Raw genomic sequence first — 18,251 nt, 5'->3', positions numbered from 1 at the left:
CGTACATCCCCAGCTGCCCGAGGACAAACCTGTGTTCGACCTCACAACCAATGACAGTGACTGGCAGCACAGTCCTTCGTGTGCTGGGTGAGCACCACTACAGTTGGGTATGGAGCTAGTGCACTGCAGCTGCCACCTTCACCAGGGAGAGACTGAGCGAGCAAAAGCGTATGATGGTTGTGGGGTTCGTATCACCTTGTCCAGATCTGTCTGACTCCTCTCTTGAATCAGCTGTTTAGTCAGATGTCACTCTGCCAGCCCCATGGTGGGCACCGATATGGCCTCCCTGTCCCATCGGGCTCCTCACCTGCCGGCCGCCTGTCCTGGTTAATGGACGTGCAAAAAATGAACGGGGGCAATGGGAAGGTGCAAGATGTTCCCTTCCTCGTGAGGAAATCCCTTAAGAAATAGCTGCCCGACAGCGGCCACTGGGAGCGCTGGGCGTGGGCAGCGAACAGTCGATCCCCGACCACCCGGCACGCCAGCGCGGGGGGAAACGCTCATCTCCCCTACCAGGTGACAGGCAGCGGCGCGCCCCAACCCCAAGCTCTCCTCCGCGCCGGAGCCGCAGCCAATCAGCAGCGGGGAGGAGGCACCAATCGGAACCATGCTCCTTGTGACCCGGGCGCGTGCGCCCTGAGCGGGCTCCGCGCCGGCGGCGGCCACGCCTATTGCCGCGCGGGAGAGCTGGGTGGGGGGAAGGGAAAGAGCAGGAACGGCTGAGGAAGTGGCGGCGGGAGCGGGCCGGGCCGTGAGGACGCGGCTGGATTTATTGCATCGCGGTAAGTCTCACTGCGAGACCGGGGAAGGAGGAGCCGAAGCCACCCTAGGCTTCGCCTCCTCGCCCGGCGTCTTGATAAATGGGTCCGGCTGGGGGAGGGGCTGTACGGACGCCGCCACATTTCCCTCAGAAATGGTGGCCGTTTTCACGGGAGGTCTCCCGCCACCGGGCCTCCATGGGAGGATGTTCAGACAGAGCCACCGCTGGGAGAGTCTGGGCCGACCCAGAAGACTGAAGACTGAGTCACTAGGTCGCAACGCGCCCTGCTAGGCCTTGAAGCATTGGAGCCTGAAGGAAGACCTCATCCCAGCTCTGCCTCAGTGTCTAGGTGCAGAGTCGATCAAAATCCTTCTTCTTCCAAGTTCTGCTGTGTAGCATTTAGAAGGTTTAGCGAGACAGGAATCGTAAGTCTCTTAAAACCGATAAAGTTTTGTTTAAAATGCTAGAAGCAGCACGTTCTAGAGGGCAAGGTGTTACTCTAAGAATAATATCAGGGAGTGACTGAGGACCTCTAACAATGTAAGTTCAGACGTCTCCTACCTCGAGTATTGCATCCAGCTCTGGGGTCCCCAGTACAAGACAGACACAGAGTGTCCAGAGATGGGCCATGAGAATGGTCAGAAAGGTGGGATGACTCTTCTCTGAAGAAAGGCTAAGAGAGTTGAGATGGTTCAGCCCGGAAAAGAGAAAGCTCAGGGGGGACCTTTTATGGCCTTTCAATATATGGAGGTGCATTATAATACAGACAGAAACTTTTTCTCAGGTCCTGTTGTGACAGGACAAGGGGCAATGATTTTGTACTGAAAGAGGATTGATTTAGATTGTACATAAGGAAGGAATTGATTTTTTTTTTTAATTTTTTTTCTATGTTGAGGGTGGTGAGACCCTGGCACCAGTTGCCCAGAGAGGTTGTGGATGCTCCATCCCTGGATGTGTCTTAGGTCAGTTTGGATGGGGCTTTGAGCAATCTGATCTAGTCAAAACTGCCTGGGCCAATGGCAGGGAGGTTGGACTAGATGATCTTCAAAGGTTCCTTCTAACCTCAGGCATTCTATGATTCTGTGATTTTGAAAATAGGTGAGAGTTAAGATCTAATGAGGAGCCCTCCAGTTAACAGCCATCATTTGAATCTACCTTTCTAAAGAAATTAATTTTTAATAGTCTTGCCCTATAGCAAGTGAAAGATGATCAGAAAGACAGATTTCTTTGGTGTTCTTACGAAAAACCTTGCAAAGCCTGGATGTGTTTATGCTGCTAATTTCAGGGAATCTTGGATGAGTGTAGGGGGTGGGCTTGTGTAACTTGGCCAGCTAAGATATGACCAGCAGTGCTTCTTTCCCCACAAAGCGCAAATGGAGAACACAGTGAGTGTAAGGTAACACGTTTCCTTCTTTCTCACTGCTTCAATAGATCAAATCTTTCAATATACTGGAGTGAAGAGGAGAACAGGAGCTATGGCAGTGGGTTTCAGTAGCACACTGGAAGTCAAACGACTTGAGTTCTTTTCCATACTCTCCTATGGATATGCAGAGTGACATTCTGTGTCTTAGTTTCCTCCTATGTAAAACGTGTTTACATGCAGGGATGCTTTCAAAATTGGCTCTGTATAGGAAAAACAAAGACAAACTGGTCATATTTCATCAAGATGTATTTGAAGTTGGAATATCCCTGCACACTTGTGAGTGATGTTCTTGTCCCATTTTACTTTCTGTTTCGTTTCCTCCTTTTTCATTTTGTTGCTGTTTGTGATGGACTAAGAACGAAGTGTTCTTGTAGAAAAGAGCACAGATACTGAAGAAGCAGACAGGGGCATGTGACACTTTCTTCCCCTTACCTGCTTCTCTTTGTCTTCTATTTTGCAGCTTTATTTGCCTTGTCGTTAGCGAGGGCAGTGGAAGAGATGTTACAGATGAATTAGTGGCCTTAGGTTCCTGCAGTCTGCTTCTGTGGCAGTGAAAATGAAAGCTGGCTGTGAAGAGTTGCAGAAGGACTTTGTGACAGCGAGTGATTTGACTATAAAATAGCAGGTGAAAACGATGCATGTGTCAGAGCAACAATCATAATGCTGATGCCCTGTCTGATAACTGCTTAGGAAAAAGATCTGGGGGACTATTATAGGTAATTCTATGAAAGTATCAGTTCTGTGTTCAGAAACAGTCTAAAAGGATGTTGAAATACTAAGAGTTATTAAAACAACAACACAGAGTGCCGTTGTAACTTTGTGAATCATAGCCCACCCTCTTGAAAGTTTTTTGCTCTTCTGGGAACATAGCAGGAGTAGAGAAGTGGTTGACAAGACGGGTCAAAGATGTGGAGTGGCTTCTGTATGAGGAGCAGTTAAATGTTTCAGATTCATCAACTGGAAGTAGAGACAGTAGAGCAGATCTGTGTTGTCACAAGTGTTACTGGAGGAGCCTTGTCAGACAGATTCTGGAGATTCTGGAGTGTCAAGTGGAGTGTATGACTGGTGGTCTTAAGACCTGTGAAAGCAAGGAGCTTTTTAGTCAAGATGTAATTAAGCTATTAAACTGGAACCTTGCCCTTAGTCTTTCCCCTCCTTACTTGAGAGAAGCCAGCCAGATCCATTGCCCTATTTAGCTCAGTATCCTTTCCCTGACAGTAATCTGTAGCAGAAAGAGCAGAGAGCCAAAGCAATACCCCTGTGGGGGACAGAGTGCTGAGCTAAACAGGGCAGTGGTTGCAGGCTGGCTGCTTCTGCAGTAAGGAATGACCAAGAGCTGTCTTCCTCCTGCTTCAGAGTTCCTGCAAAGGTGCTGGAGTAACCCCAAGGCAGACCTTGTTGGAGTGTCCTCTTGTTCTTCCACAGCACCAGGATTTCTCTTGAGCTTGTGAGAACACCAGGGACTATACACTCCACCTTTAGTCTCTTCCTCAAAAAGTTTCTAGAGCTGGATCTTCTGATCAGATCTGACCAGGGATTATGCATCTGCATTGATTTCAGGTGCAGGGAACTTTTCCTGCATTCTAGACAATGCAAACCTTAGCTCATTCTGCTTTTAATTTCTTTCTGCCTTTGTTTTCTTTTTTATTTCTAATATATCTATTTCTATACATTTCTATTTGTATTTCTGTTTGTTTATATCATATTTATTGCTTAAGCTCTGAGACTCATCTGATAGTTGTGATATGGGTGGATATTGGGAATTAGTCCCTACCCTACCTTGCTTGCAAGAGATAGAAGGGTGGGGAGTTGGAGGAGGAACCTGGATTTGTGTAGAGGCAAAGCAACTTGCTGCAATTGAATAAATTCTCAGTGCCAAGAGAGCCAGGCACCTGAGACTGCCTGCTCTGTCTTATGGAAGGGATATGAGAAGGAATGAAACCAGAGGCTGGCCACACAATGGTTGTGGGGTTTGCTGAACTGTGAGACTGAGACTTCCTACATGTTTTGTACTTGTATCTTGCTGCTTCTCTCTCAGTAGAGTAAGTTTACTTCAAGTCTTCTTATTTCTTGGAAGTAAGAGCAGACTTTTCTTACCTTTGTACTACAGAGTTTGTGCTATCAGAGGTGACATCTCCAGCAAAGAGCAGTTTGAAGTATCTCATCTTGTAGGAGTGGGAAGTTGTTGAAGATACCTGCAGTGGACTTGAACAGAAACCACAGACAAAGTAAAACTTCTACTCCTGTGTGGTGTCATGCTCTAAACTGTGAGCAAAGAGTGAGGGTAAAGGCTGATCCAGAAGCATTTAGACTGTTTTGTGAAGCAGCTAGCTAACCTTAGTTTTGCAGCTGCTGGGGGAAAAGAGAGACTGTGAAGATGAGCAATTAAGATTTGAGTGGATATGGCCAGAAAGAGCAAATCCTAGGGTGTAGTGAAAATCCTCACTCATCTTAGCGCTCCACTTCATTGACAGAGAATGTACAAATCTCATTTTGACTCTTGCACCCCATTTTCCTTGCAAGCCTCTCTATGCTTCTTTACTATAGCCTTTTTACAGTAGGAATGTGTATTTCTTCCTTGTTTTTTGTGAACTCCTGGAATGCACTGGAGAAGTGTGGGGACAGATATTTTTCTCTCTTCGGTTGACTTGGATACCCACATGTGGCAGATCTAGCTTAAAGAAAACACTGCTGTGAACAATTGACCTCCCCCAAATAAAAGGGATTTCACATCTAGGACATGACTTGCTGGCCTACTCTTGGGCCTATTGTTGGAGCAGGTATTGCTGAGCAAGCTTGAAAACTCTTTTATTACCCCTTATAACTTGTTAGTGACAACTGCTGGAGCTCACAAGACCTGATTTCCACCCCACTGCTGTCCCAAGAGCAGGCTTTGCATTTTCTACCAGTAGTTGTTTCTGGAGGATTGAAGCACCAAGGTTCAGCGGATGTAGGTGAAGGAGCAGTTAGAGAGCAATTCATGCTGCTTGATGTGTGATAGTTGTATTAATTGCCTTGTGTTTTGTCCCAGTTTTTCTGCTCTAGGTTTTCCAGATAATGGCAAAGATGGTGAGAAGAACGTGTGCATTTTGCCCAGATGGGGAGTCTGGTTCTGTTATGTATATTGCCAAGGACCGAAGTATTGCAGCACATCAGAATTGTCTGGTGAGTGGCTTTTAGTTGACTGGTACCTAAGAGAAATGGACAAGGGCTAAAGGGGAAGTTTCCACTGATTGTCTGTTTTTGAGTGTCTGAATTAAAAAGTTGATTACTTGAACCAGCAAATTTACATTAGGTTGGGAAGCTATAGAAAGCAACAGGGCTTGCGAGAAAGCAACAGAGTTTTTGCGAGGAAGGACTTGGCTGCACAGTTGGGCAAGTTGGTCTGTGGTGCTTTTGTGTGTCTGTTGCTGAGCAGTGGTTCTAAACATGCATGCAGGCTACCAGTAGAATAGATTTTCTTCAGACCCTAAATTGAATGACGCTTCTCAGACCACAGAAATTTGTGCAGTTATGTAGACCTTTGCAGGAAAATACTCCTATCACTTGTTATATCAAGGCTGTGCCTATGTCGCAGTCCACTCAGTGGACACGTGATGGTTTGTTTTCTGTGGTCTTGAAGTGCAAAGGGGGCTTGCTTCAATCGAACACTGAAGCTTTGTTGTTTTGCCCATAAAGTGGCATGACATAGGCAGAAAGGGTGACAGGCAAAGGAGAGAGGTAAGGTAAAGAGAGGTGAGAGACTGGTAGCTACCACCAGTGGTCCAAGACATCCCTATGGTCTGAAGCAGAAAACGAAAGAGGCAGCTTCCTGCTGTACCCTGAAACGAGACTCGAACTCTGATGTGTTACTCTGAACAGCACTTTATTGTGAGGGGTTAGCAGGAAGGGCACCGTTGGGTCACCTCCTCAGAGAGTGACAAAGAATCAGAGTACAACTATCTCTATATGTATGATTCTATCAGAGCATACATAATCTTCGGAATTCTTAGAACTTTTGACAGAATTTCATAAACATTCAGTCTGTTCTCATTTGTTCTTCTTTCTTGTCAGGTTTCGAAACAACTTCTTTCTTTCTTGACCTTCCAAAACTGCATACTTTTTAAGTCGAGTGAGAGCTCAATGGCCACAGGCAATGGTTATTCTGTCTCATTTTTTATCTATAGTTCAGTAGTCTAACAAGTAAAACTTTTACTCTACAAAGTAAGCAAGCTCTCGGGTGACCACATTCGTGATCTTGGGTTGGGGCTATACAGAGGTCATGAGCAGCTGAAAGTACGTACCTAGAAACCTTAAATCTATTCCCTTCCACATGGTCCCAGGTCCCGGCAGGGTCCTGCTGGTTGTCTTCCAATTGTCATGGTTCTTGGTGGGGGAAGCTTCCAAAGTTCAGTTGCTAAGAAGCTCTCTTATGCTCTGCAACACACCCTGCCCATGAGTCTCTGCCAGTCTCTGCCCTTCTCGGGTGAGGCTTCCATGCATGCCCAGGGAGGAGTGTCTGAGGCATGGTCTGCCTTGGAGGTGGGTAGCTTTTGACCAGGAGGTCTGTTTCTGTATTATAATGAGCAAAATTCATCTGAAGTTCACAATTTCTTCATCCATGCCAAGATAGCTGTCATCATCAATCCTCTTGGACAGCAGCTGTAAGAATATATCCTATATATATAACTACATATATATGTATATATGTCCTATATATGAAATAGAGATAGATATAGATATATAGATACATAGATATGTATCGTGTAGTTACACAGTTTGTTGGCAACAGAGGTGCTCTTGGTAGCAGGCAACTCCCCCTCCCAGAACATTTGTGCCTGTGTATCTGTAGAGACTGCATTCTGTGACTACATTCCATTCTTGGAATCAGTAACTGCCTCTCAGGCAGGCCACTGCAAACTCATGTCAAGACGTTAGCCTACGTTTTGGGCTACCTTATTGTCCCAGTTTCTGATGGCAAGGTTTGAGACAATGTGCTGTCCGACTCTTATGGCCTTACATAAATAAGGAATAAAATATCAGAAGCTGATTATATAAAATGATTTGTGAAGCTCTTAGTGTGCCTTCTCTTTATTCTGGGATCTTAGTGGAGCTGGTTCTTGGCGTGCAGAATCAGTTACACATGCTATGTTCTCCCTTCAGCGAGGGTCACTTCAGGTAGGAGGTGTCTGCTGCTGGAACAGCTTTCTGGCTTTCACTATTCCAGCCTTCCTGGGTTTTATGTTTACTTCTTTATTTTTCTACTACTTTTTTTTTTTTTTTTTTAGCAGACTGTTTCAGAAACATTTTGATATTTCATACCTATTTTACAGTGTTACTTGTACAGGTTTTATTTGAAACAGGTTTTTTTAGGGTTATAACATTACTCTAGTGCTGAAACTTACTTTTTTTTTCCCCACCTCTACAATAACTTTACTGATTTCTCTGCCTTAAGCTTCTCTGTGCTCTTTGAGTTTTTTGCAGTTAGCTGTCACCTTCTGAGTAGACAGACTGTGTCAACTGGCATAAAGGTAGCTCACTTGTTTGGAATGAGCCCTATAGAAAAAAGTTACAAAGAATTTCCCCTTCCTCACTTACGGTCATGACTCAACACTTTGATGAGAATTCAAGTGGCCCAGATATTCCTGTAAGCATTTTTGTGGGTTTCTGCTGGGTTTTGTATGATGTTCTGTTTCTCATGCAGTCAGCTGTTCTCAGCATTGGACTGTAGGGAAATTTTATTAGAGAGAAATGTTGCATCCAATGCAACAATGGCTGGGCAGATAACAATATGTTTGAAGTGTGGAGGTCTGTCAGCTGAAGAGCTTCTCCTTTGTGCAGCTTGGACTTTGAGACTTTCTTCATTCACACTTCTTATTAAATTGATTTTCTCACCTTATTATGTTTTCTTAGTTCACTTTCAGATCACGTGAAATCTGATGGGAAGTTCTTTTGATTAGGGAAAGGTTTAAGCACAGCTCGTTCCTTGTAGGTGAAACATCTTAAAAACAGAAAAATCAGCTTTACCTCTTAGGTAGGACAAGTGCAAGAAGAAAAGCTGTAGTTCACTCCTTTCTGCACTGGTCACTGAATTTCTCTTTTAATTCTTAATATCACCTTTTATTTTTAGTTATTTTCCTCAGGATTTGTGGAATCTGAAGAATATAACCCAGATAATCTGGATATAAGGTTTGATGTGGCATCAGTGTTGAAAGAACTCAAGAGAGGAAGGCGGCTGGTAAGGACTTTCTTTCTGAATCTGCACATAGTCCTGTCCCGTAGTACTGAAGGCTGTCTGGTCTATTGTGTGCTTGGAAAAAAAAATCAGAAGAGTGCTTGGTCATTCTGTTCTACTAAGATTAGGGAAATTAAGAGATAGAAACACTGATCTAACTTCATATTTGGTTAATTTCATATGAAAACGTGTTGGTCTTTTATTGTTGTTCTGTTTGGGGTTTTGTGGGGTTTTGTTTGTTTTCTTTGTTTTGTTTGTGGGGTTTTTTTGTTTAGTTGGTGGGTTTTGGTTTTATTGTTTTGGGTTTGTTGGAGTTTTGGGGGGGGGGGGGGGCGGGGCGCACAGGTGTTGTTTGGGGGATTTTTTGCCTTTAAGTCCTTAGTCTGTTTCCTAAGTCTTTGCTAAAGGAATAAGGCAGTACCTGAAACAATTATATAATCCATAAATGTAAAGGGAAATGTCTTCTAGTTTTAGCAGAAGGAAGGTTATTTATATGAGCTTTTTTTACTGGCTTTGTCTTTAGCTGTCCTTATCCCTTACATCCTGAGTGGAACTCTTCATTACAAAGTTAGCCTGTAAAACATAAATATACTAATACCTATAGGTATTGAAATAACTTGAGCAAGATTTAGGAGAGGAGGGGGAAGTTGCCCAGTGCCCTCACATGGCTCTTACTAGTTCATCAGTATGAAATAGAAGTAACATGACAAAACCCACATCTGAAATAATGACCAGGATAAGAGTTTGCAGGAGTGGACTTGCCTGATGAGTTAGTTGTACAGAGGCAAATTGCAATGAAGGCTTTAATTTTCCCACAGAGGATGGCATTTGCCTCAGATGGGAAGATTCTGAGTAGGTGTAGTGGTGGTTTGATCTTGCACCATGTTGGAATTTACCCCAAGGAGTAAGTTACTGCACTACACAGAATTTGGAAGTAAAAAGAAATTATTTGCTAAAGCAAACTAAATATAAAAGGACAAAAGGTAATAAATAAACATATACAAAAAATATATATATATGTTGAATTATATATATATATATATGTATATATATATGTAATTCAACAACAACACAGCACTCCTCTGGACAATAGTCCAGACCCCACTGTATGCTGCAGCCTGAAGGCCAATGTTGCCTTACCTCCCCCACTGCAATCACCCAAACAGTTGGTCAGTGGAGAGAAGTAAAAGCAAAGCTCAGAAAGGAGCAAAGAGGGAAAAGAGGAGAGATCAAAGAACACACTATGACCCATATATATAGTAATTGCAGGCGAATGGGATGGGATGAACATGTTTTTCATAGTATCTTGTCCAGCCTCCTATATTCTGGAATTCTCTGGAAAACTTTGTTTCTCTCATAATATTCAAACTCTTTAACAGTAGGTGTCTGTAATCATACAATCATAGAATTGTTAGGGTAGGAAGGGACCTCAAGGATCATCTAGTTCTGACCCCCTGCCATGGGCAGGGACACCTCAGACTGGATCAATGCTCACCTGCTGAACCTCTCACCCTGTTCTAGGTGTGCAGCTTCTGTCGCAAGAAAGGAGCCACTGTGGGATGTGAAGAGCGAGCCTGCCGCCGAAGTTACCACTACTTCTGTGCGCTCTGTGATGATGCAGCAATAGAAACAGATCAAGCAAAAGGAATCTACCGGTACTGAACCAACTAATTATTGTCAAGGTTGTGGTGGTGGTGTCAGGAACAGAGTTTACAACTGTGTGTATTTTAAAGGGTTTGTTTTAAAAGAAAATACGTTCTCCTCTCAAGTGATGCTTGATCCTCTGTTCGCAAGCAACAGGGTCATGTTTTCCTTTCACAGGAAAACATCACAGCGTTGGGAAGGAATCTGTTCAGTGTTTGAGCCTGTAACACACCTGAGTGATCACTAGGCCAAAACTGAGAAAGATCAAGTCCTTACTTGTCTTCAAGGACCAAATTTTTATTAATGTTGCTCAAATTCTCAGTTTTTATTGCTTCAGAAGCTTCATTAAATGTGATCTGAGCACAGAGCAGGCTATAGTACTTCTGGATCTGTTTATATTAGGTGAATTCTTGTAATTTTATCTCCATGTGCTAGCAGGAAGTTTTGTGCTCCCACCAAAGACTTAGTATTTCAAGTTATGTTGCTAGCATTAACACAATTAGACTAAGTAAATTTTAAACCAGAGAGATTCCAGGCAATATTAATGATCAGATGATCTACCACATTAATCTACTTCCTTCAGGAAGAGGAGTTGGACTGGCACAGCCTTCAGTAGCAGTGAAGGATGGGTCCTTTTGTGTCAAGACACTTGCACTCCTGGCTCCTTCAGTGGGGCTCTCTGCCCAATATAGATACATCTTTCTGCATGTCTGTAAGCCTAGCTGTATAGTGAAGATACGTTTAGTTAATGATTACAAAATATATGGCAGAGCTCATCAAAGTGAGCAAGAGGCTCTCATCATAGCTGTAGGAAGGATACCTTAAGCTGAAGAAGGCTGAAATCAAGACCTTGAGAAATGAACATGATTGATAAAGGTCTAGATACAAACTGGTAAAGAAGTGGTTAAATACATAGCTTGATTTGGTGTTTTTCTGAGCTCATTGCTTTAGAAATTTGGAAGAGGGACCTTTATAAATGCCTTATACTAAGTCCCCATGTGAGACTAGCTGCTTGTCCTATATAGAAATACAAGAATCTGTAGCAGCCTGTATTGGAGATGAATAAGGCCTGAATTAGAGAAAGATGGTGAGGCAGGTTTCAGGGATTTGAACCCAGAGACTATTGTACAGTATAAATGGCATAATTAAAGCATAACATTTGTAGCTAGCCTGAAATTACTGGAGAAAAGACAAACAAGGCTTGAAAAACAGTGACTGTGGATTGACAGCCTTCTGCACTTTATCATGGTGAAACATAACTCACAGAAGTGTATCAAAAGAGAAAATTCCTTAGAGGGAGAGGTGGTAGGTTTTTAATTCTGAGTTGCCATCATTGTGATGATGAGCAGTGATTATCAAAACATAGAGCTGAAAAGAAAGAGGGAAAGGCTACCCTGCTATGGAAGTGGCTGCTATTAAGAGTAGAGATGGGGAAACAAGTTTAATTTGTACTGCTGTCTTGCAAAATATAGTCTATTCTTTATAAGTTTACTTATAAAGGCTGTTTTTAATTGGGAAATAATAGACTTATAGAGAGGGGAGGGGAAAAAAACCCCAAACCTCCAAAGGGTAATATTAGAAGTTCAGGGACATAAATAAGGTGCATCCAGTACTGATCTTTCTGCTTGAATTGTTAGGTGTGCATAAATCTGGGGGGCTTGTGCATCAAAATTTCATTGAAAAAAACTTGGCTTGTCAAGGAAACAGACTGCGTTTCTAAGGTTGTGATTCTATTTTGTTAAAATAAAAGAATGACAATAGTTTAAAAGTGGCCTAGTTAAGTGCAGTTGCCTTTCAAAGGTTGCTTCCTAACACTTGGCAAATAGATTTGTAAAGTAGAGATCAGCTAAACCACAACTCCTGACCATGCAGTTTTCCTTTAAAAAAGTTATTTGGGATCCTTCTGTAAGAAAGGCATATTTTAGATAACCAGTTCACATTCCCAGACTTAAGGACTTAAGGAAAGCTTCCAGCTGTGTTCATCACATTTTGCCACTTCCAGTGATCTCCTATTGCTCTCTTTGACCTCGAGAAAATATTCCCATCTCGCATAATACTAAAGTCTTTAAGGAATGTATGGATTGAGCAGCTTTAAGCTACTGGATCTCAAACAGGGTTGCCCCACTACTTCAGGATTTGGGGACCACTTTATCAGCACTAGGCAGCAAAAAGAGAGGGACACAGATCTCCAAGCACGTAACTCGTACTGTGCATGGTGGTGCACTGCCCTGTGACTCTGCTAGTGCATCATGCAGGGTTTGTAAATTCAAGCTGACTGGTGAGCAGATATGTGTAAAGGGGTTCTGAGCCTGGCTTGAGTGGTACAGGGTAAGGGGGCAGGACTGCAGTAGCTACAGTCAAGCAGTATTAGTGCTGTGTTACCTCATCTTGACAGCATTTATCTCATTTTAGAAAGGCATTTCGATAAGAGTACCTCTGACACAATGATCACCACACCAGATGAAATGCGTCTGACTCAGGATTAAAACAGTGAACAAGTCCAAACAGAGCAGAGCAATGCAAATGGCAATTTAGAGATGTTCAGAGGCCTGAAACTCTAAAAGTACAGACAAAAGTTCCTGTATATATGTGACTTTACAGGAGGTGCTTTCCTAGGTGGGTAATGTGGAGCAAAAATCCTGGGAACTTTGGAAGTGTTTTTCAGTTTACATTTGATGAGAAGAGGGGGAAACATTTGTTAAAATCAGTCACCATAACTCTGTTTACATATTTATTAATACTTGTTCTCTTTTTCTTAAAATTGAACTTAAATTTTAGAGTGTTCTGCCCAAAACATGACCCAGGCAATAGGACCAATAACTATGGTGAGTTTCTTTTAATGACTTCATTCATTTCATTTGTTTTGCAGTCAATAACTCATTTGAACAAAATAAATGCTGCTCCACCTCTGTAGTGAATGGTGGATTTCTAACCTTGCAGGAGTGGTTTGGTTGAGATCCATGTGTATACACAAAAATCAAGAGGATTTTTTGATGAAGTATGCAGTGTTTATATTTGGTCTTCCCCAGATCTCCCTCAGAACTGACTCAAAATATTATGGATGTGATCTTTTATGGAATTATTCTCACTCTGTGCAGGCAGGTAGGCTTAAGCAGCCTGTAAAATCCATGTTCATGAGGGGTGCACAAGCTTTCACTTGGTGAGCAGAAAGGGCTGGTACAAGAGTGGGCATCTTGGGATTTTTGTTGGTAGATATGTTGAAGCATTCACATTTGCATCTTCTGTATTCACTGGTAGCAGTAGGGCCTTTCGTTCTGAAGGATCCCAAAGAGCTTTTTTGAGCCTAACAAAAGGGTTGTACAACCCCTGTTTAAGGATGGCTTCCTTTGTTACAGAAACGCAGCTTCATTTGACAGTCCTGGTCCTGGCTGGTTCAGAGGTAGTCAGGAATCTCACTGAATTAACTAAAGCTGTGACTTTAACCTAATGCAGATGTTCTTACTCAGAACAGAGTGGGTCTGGGACCAGCCTTCACTTTGAAGTTCATCTCAGTCAGACTGTGCACACTACTGGCTTACCCTTAGTGGTGTGCTCCCAGTGAAGTGTGGCAAACTTTGGCTAATCTTGACCAAGTCTGGCTCTATCCTGATGCCACACAAGGAGTGGGTTAGGTGATTATTATTTAAACTTCTACTTGTAGAACCAGTCTGGAACTTAGAACAGAACAGACATATAGTCTCTTTAACATCTGGTATTGCTATGGTTCACTAATCAAATGCAGCTTCTTATTTCATTGAGTAGTTTTTCTTTTAGTTTACCCTCAGTTCTGAGTCCTGGCATTCCCTCCTTGTGCAGGGAACTCATTTATATAAGTTCTGTACTCTAACAGTTGTCAGGCTGTTGGATCTGTCTGTGGTCCAGGGTAGTCTCCTGCCCAAGTGCTAGACAGGGCCAGGATTGCTTTGTTTCCACTTTAAGATGAGAGTGTGAGGCATTAGGTCCAGCCCTGTAGGCCACCTCGTTCATAAGGAAGACTTAAATAATAGGAGGCTGAAGGCCTTAGTGACTTCAAGTGCTGCATATACAATGCATAGTCTCTTCTCTGGAAGATCACCTCTGGAGACACCTAATTTGTAGACCCTCTGTTTATGAGGAGCAAACGAGTTCTGCTGGCAGTGTCTGCTCTGCCTTCTCAATGTGCTTCTCCCACCTCTGTCTGAGAGAGCAGCTGTACCCCAGGAAGTGAGGGGCAGTTGTGAGAGTTAGGTAAATGACACTTGGTTCCCCAAGCCCAATGTCTTCTGCCTCTGAGTAGCTCTCAGAAGCACACATGGCACTCAGAATAGGCAGGAGTGTCTGCTGGTGAGTTGGCTGAAGTAGCAGGTACTATCATAGAATCAACCAGGTTGGAAGAGACCTCCAAGATCATCCAGTCCAACCTATCACCCAGCCCTATCCAATCAACTAGACCATGGCACTAAGTGCCTCATCCAGGCTTCTCTTGAACATCTCTAGGGATGGTGACTCCACCACCTCCCTGGGCAGCCCATTCCAATGGCAAATCACTCTCTCTGTGAAGAACTTCCTCCTAACATCCAGCCTACACCTCCCCTGGCACGACTTGAGACTGTGTCCTCTTGTTCTGCTTCTGGTTGCCTGGGAGAAGAGACCAACCCCCACCTGGCTACAGCCTCCCTTCAGGTAGTTGTAGACAGCAATGAGGTCACCCCTGAGCCTCCTCTTCTCCAGGCTAAACAATCCCAGCTCCCTCAGCCTCTCCTCATAGGGTTTGTGCTCCATGCCCCTCACCAGCTTCATTGCCCTTCTCTGGACACGTTCCAGTACCTCAACATCTCTCTTGAATTGAGGAGCCCAGAACTGGACACAGTACTCAAGGTGTGGCCTAACCAGTGCTGAGTGCAGGGGAAGAATAACCTCCCTTGTCCTGCTGGCCACACTAGTCCTGATACAGGCCAGGATGCCATTGGCCCTCCTGGCCACCTGGGCACACTGCTGGCTCATGTTCAGCCTACTATCAACCAGCACCCCCAGGTCCCTTCCTGCGTGGCTGCTCTCCAGCCACTCTGTCCCCAGCCTGTAGTGCTGCTTGGGGTTGTTGTAGCCAAAGTGTAGAACCCTGCACTTAGCCTTGTTAAATCTCATCCCATTGGCCTCTGCCCACCCAACCAGCCTGTCAAGGTCCCTCTGCAGGGCCCTCCTACCCTCCAACAGATCGACACCTGCTCCTAACTTGGTGTCATCTGCAAACTTACTGATGATGGACTCAATCCCCTTGTCCAGATCATCAGTGAAGAGATTGGGCCCACTTCTGGCCCATCTGGGCAGGCAGAGGATACCTGCATTGAGGGCATTTGCACATCTACACAGGGCAGGGAGGGAGATGGGCTGAGATGGAAGTGCTGTGGTTCCATGGTAGAGTTTTGACTTTCAGGATCCGTCTTGGTTGAAGTAGTTCAGCTGTTCCTCTGGTGCAGGCTGAGCCAGTGCTGGGCGCTGTGGGGGCAGGAGCTTGTACAAAAAGGCTTCCTCTCCAGGCTTGTTTTCCATGGTAGCTTGGAGAAAATGAGGTCAAGGAACATCGCCTTGTTCTTGGTCCAGGAAACGTTCCTGTGCTGAAGCACCAGGTCTCTGCTGTACAGTTGGAAGGGGATGGGGTGCTTTAGGGGCCAAGAGCTCTCCTTGCAACTCTGCAGCAGGGATGGGAGAGAAGTTTCCCCTTGAAATCAGGATCCAACTTCTGCTTAACTGGAAATGTTGGAGGTGCCCAGAGTAAAGGGTGACAAATAGAAGAGTAGAGAGCACTGTGGGGAGCAGGAAGAGTTGGGCTGCTCTTCAGACTGTGTTCCTCTGCTTTTGTAAGGCATCCCCTAAAGCAAACATCAGGAAGGGGTGAGAAAATGCTACCACAAGTCAAAGATGTTGTAGACAGCAAGAAACACTTTGTGTCTGCACCAGTGTCTCCTGAAGTGCTCCAAATTAGGCTGTGCAGCCTTTATTTTGGGCAAAGTATGAGGCCACGAAAAATGCAAATGTACATTTGGATACCAGTACCCAAAGCCCCAACTTGTTTCAAGAGCCTTCCTTTACCAACACTAGCTCCTCATTGCTCTTAGTGAGGATGATTTCTAACAGGAAAAACCTTCCTGAGTGTTGTCCAGAGGGTGTAGAGTTAAATGGGAAGGGTGCTGTCATGGTTTAACCTCAGCTGGCAGCAAAGCACCATGCAGCTTCTCACTTACACCCTGCACACACTGGGATGGGGGGAGAGAGTTGGAGAGGTGGGGAGGAAAGTAAAACTCATTGAGATAAAGATGGTTTAACAGGACGGACAAGAAAGACGATGATAATAATAAAATAACAACAATAATAATTACAAAATTGGAACACAAAACCCAAATGATTCACAATGCAATTCCTCATCACTGCTGACCAGTGCCCAGCCACTGGTGCCAGTGCCAGTTCCCAGGCACTGGTGTCTCCTGGCCAAGTTCCCACAATTTATATGCTGGGCATGATGTCATACAACATGGAATATATTGCCTTTGGTTCATTTGGGTCAAATGTCCTTGCTTTGCTCCCAGCTTCTTGTGTCCATCGGTTTCTACTGGCAGGGCAGTATGAGAAGCTGAAAAGTCCTTAACTTACTGAAAGCACTGCTTAGTAACAACTAAAACATCAGCGTGTTTTCAACATTGATCTCTGACGAAGTACAAAACACAGCACTGGACCAGCTACTAGGAAGAAAATGAACTTTATCCCAGCTGAAATCAGGACAGGGCCATATAACTCCACTGTATTTGAAACCCTCAGGTTTTGGTGAGTGGTTAAGTTCTGTAGCTTTCTCTGCTCTTGCCATGTCATCTTTGCCAGAGTTATCCTTCTCTGCTTGTGATGCTGCAGCTGTTTTCAGCAGCCGCCAATTAAGACGTTGGAGAGAGGCTGGCACATGCTGATGGAAAGGACAGAGTGAAAGCAGATATTTTTGTGGAGATACCATACCACGTCAGAAGAGACACTTCATAGCATAAGTAATACTAAAGTTCAAATTGCTTCTGGAGGTTTTCTAGGAGAATCATTGTATAAGTGAAAAACCTAATGCCATCTGTGTGTCTTTGGGGTACCTAAACCAGTTCTTTATGTAACTTTACATTTTACTCCTTTGAGGATGTATTAACATAAGAATTGAATGAAGAACAACCAGTCATCTTTCATAAATTTGCCTGAAGTTTTTACTACCTGGAGGCAGTGCTGCTGCTGGGGAGAATAAATCCACTCTGCCACAACCAAAGATCCTTATGTTAAAACCTGGGATTTGCTTTACGCTGAGTTTAAAAGGCAAAGTGATATCCCTAATGCTACAGTGATTTGCACTTCTTCCCAGTGGTTCCCACTTACAATTATTCTCGCATGGGAGTAATGTGAATTCCACTGAAGTGTCAGGTGTTTGGGAAAGAAGCTGAAACACTATTGCCTTGCCACCCAAAGTGCCTCACTTTTGTAGCTTCTTGGGAAGAGAGAATTTGAATGATATGAAATTGTTAGTCTGATGCATTTGTTACTTTGTTTCTTGATTCACAGATGCAGCTAACAAGAGAAGACGACATGCATTGAATTCTTCCTCCATCATGAATCAAATGGTAATGAATTTAAGTAATTCTAGAGCAGGAACCCATGTCTACTATGGCAGAGGACTCCTTTAGTGAAATTTTTTGACGCTGTATTCAGAAAAAGACTTCCTCACAGAAGCAATAACTTTTCCATTACAGCTGCTTTGTTTTGATCTTATCATTCTGTCAAAACTGCACTTGGACCTGCCTGAGGCAGAGCCAATTCTGCCTTCAGGTAATGTGGCACAAATGCAGTAAGACTTACAAACCAGATTGACTCAGTGGCTTTGATCTTGACATAACCAGAAAGAGCTTCCCTTTGGGGGCTTCTCTTCTTTGGAAGTACTGTGGCCCTCAGATTTGCTTAGGGCTTGACAAAGTTTCCATTAAAAATGCTTTTGATGAGTTATTTGGCCTTCCAAACTAGTACTTACTTGTTTGTGAGCCTGTGCTGTTGGTAAGTGTGGCAGATTTTCATTGCAAATCAGGCAGTTTTCAGTTCTGCTGGTGAAGATGCCTTCCTGAGGGCTGGGGAGCAATCAAGCAGAGCATTATTGCTGGGGCAGTTGTTTTAGAAGCTGTGTTAGAAGAACAGTAAATGAATCTTATTTAAAGTTTTGA

The 18,251-nt window shown here is 43.8% G+C and overlaps 1 protein-coding gene across 1 annotated transcript in view; it reads left to right on the top strand.

The window, feature by feature from the left end:
- SETDB2 (SET domain bifurcated histone lysine methyltransferase 2) overlaps positions 1-18,251 on the top strand; it is a 62,691-nt gene that overhangs the window by 25,436 nt on the left and 19,004 nt on the right. The window contains exons 13-19 of the mRNA XM_054398898.1: positions 412-691; positions 3,054-3,292; positions 5,229-5,348; positions 8,293-8,400; positions 9,919-10,052; positions 12,820-12,866; positions 17,602-17,660. Of these exons, the coding sequence (XP_054254873.1) occupies positions 412-691; positions 3,054-3,292; positions 5,229-5,348; positions 8,293-8,400; positions 9,919-10,052; positions 12,820-12,866; positions 17,602-17,660 (987 nt within the window). The remainder of the gene's footprint in view (positions 1-411; positions 692-3,053; positions 3,293-5,228; positions 5,349-8,292; positions 8,401-9,918; positions 10,053-12,819; positions 12,867-17,601; positions 17,661-18,251) is intronic.

The sequence above is a fragment of the Indicator indicator genome, chromosome 1 (assembly GCF_027791375.1).
Source record: "Indicator indicator isolate 239-I01 chromosome 1, UM_Iind_1.1, whole genome shotgun sequence".
In the NCBI taxonomy this organism is placed as follows: domain Eukaryota; kingdom Metazoa; phylum Chordata; class Aves; order Piciformes; family Indicatoridae; genus Indicator; species Indicator indicator.
Note: the sequence above shows the minus strand (reverse complement) of the source record. Positions and strands in the feature narration are given on the sequence as shown.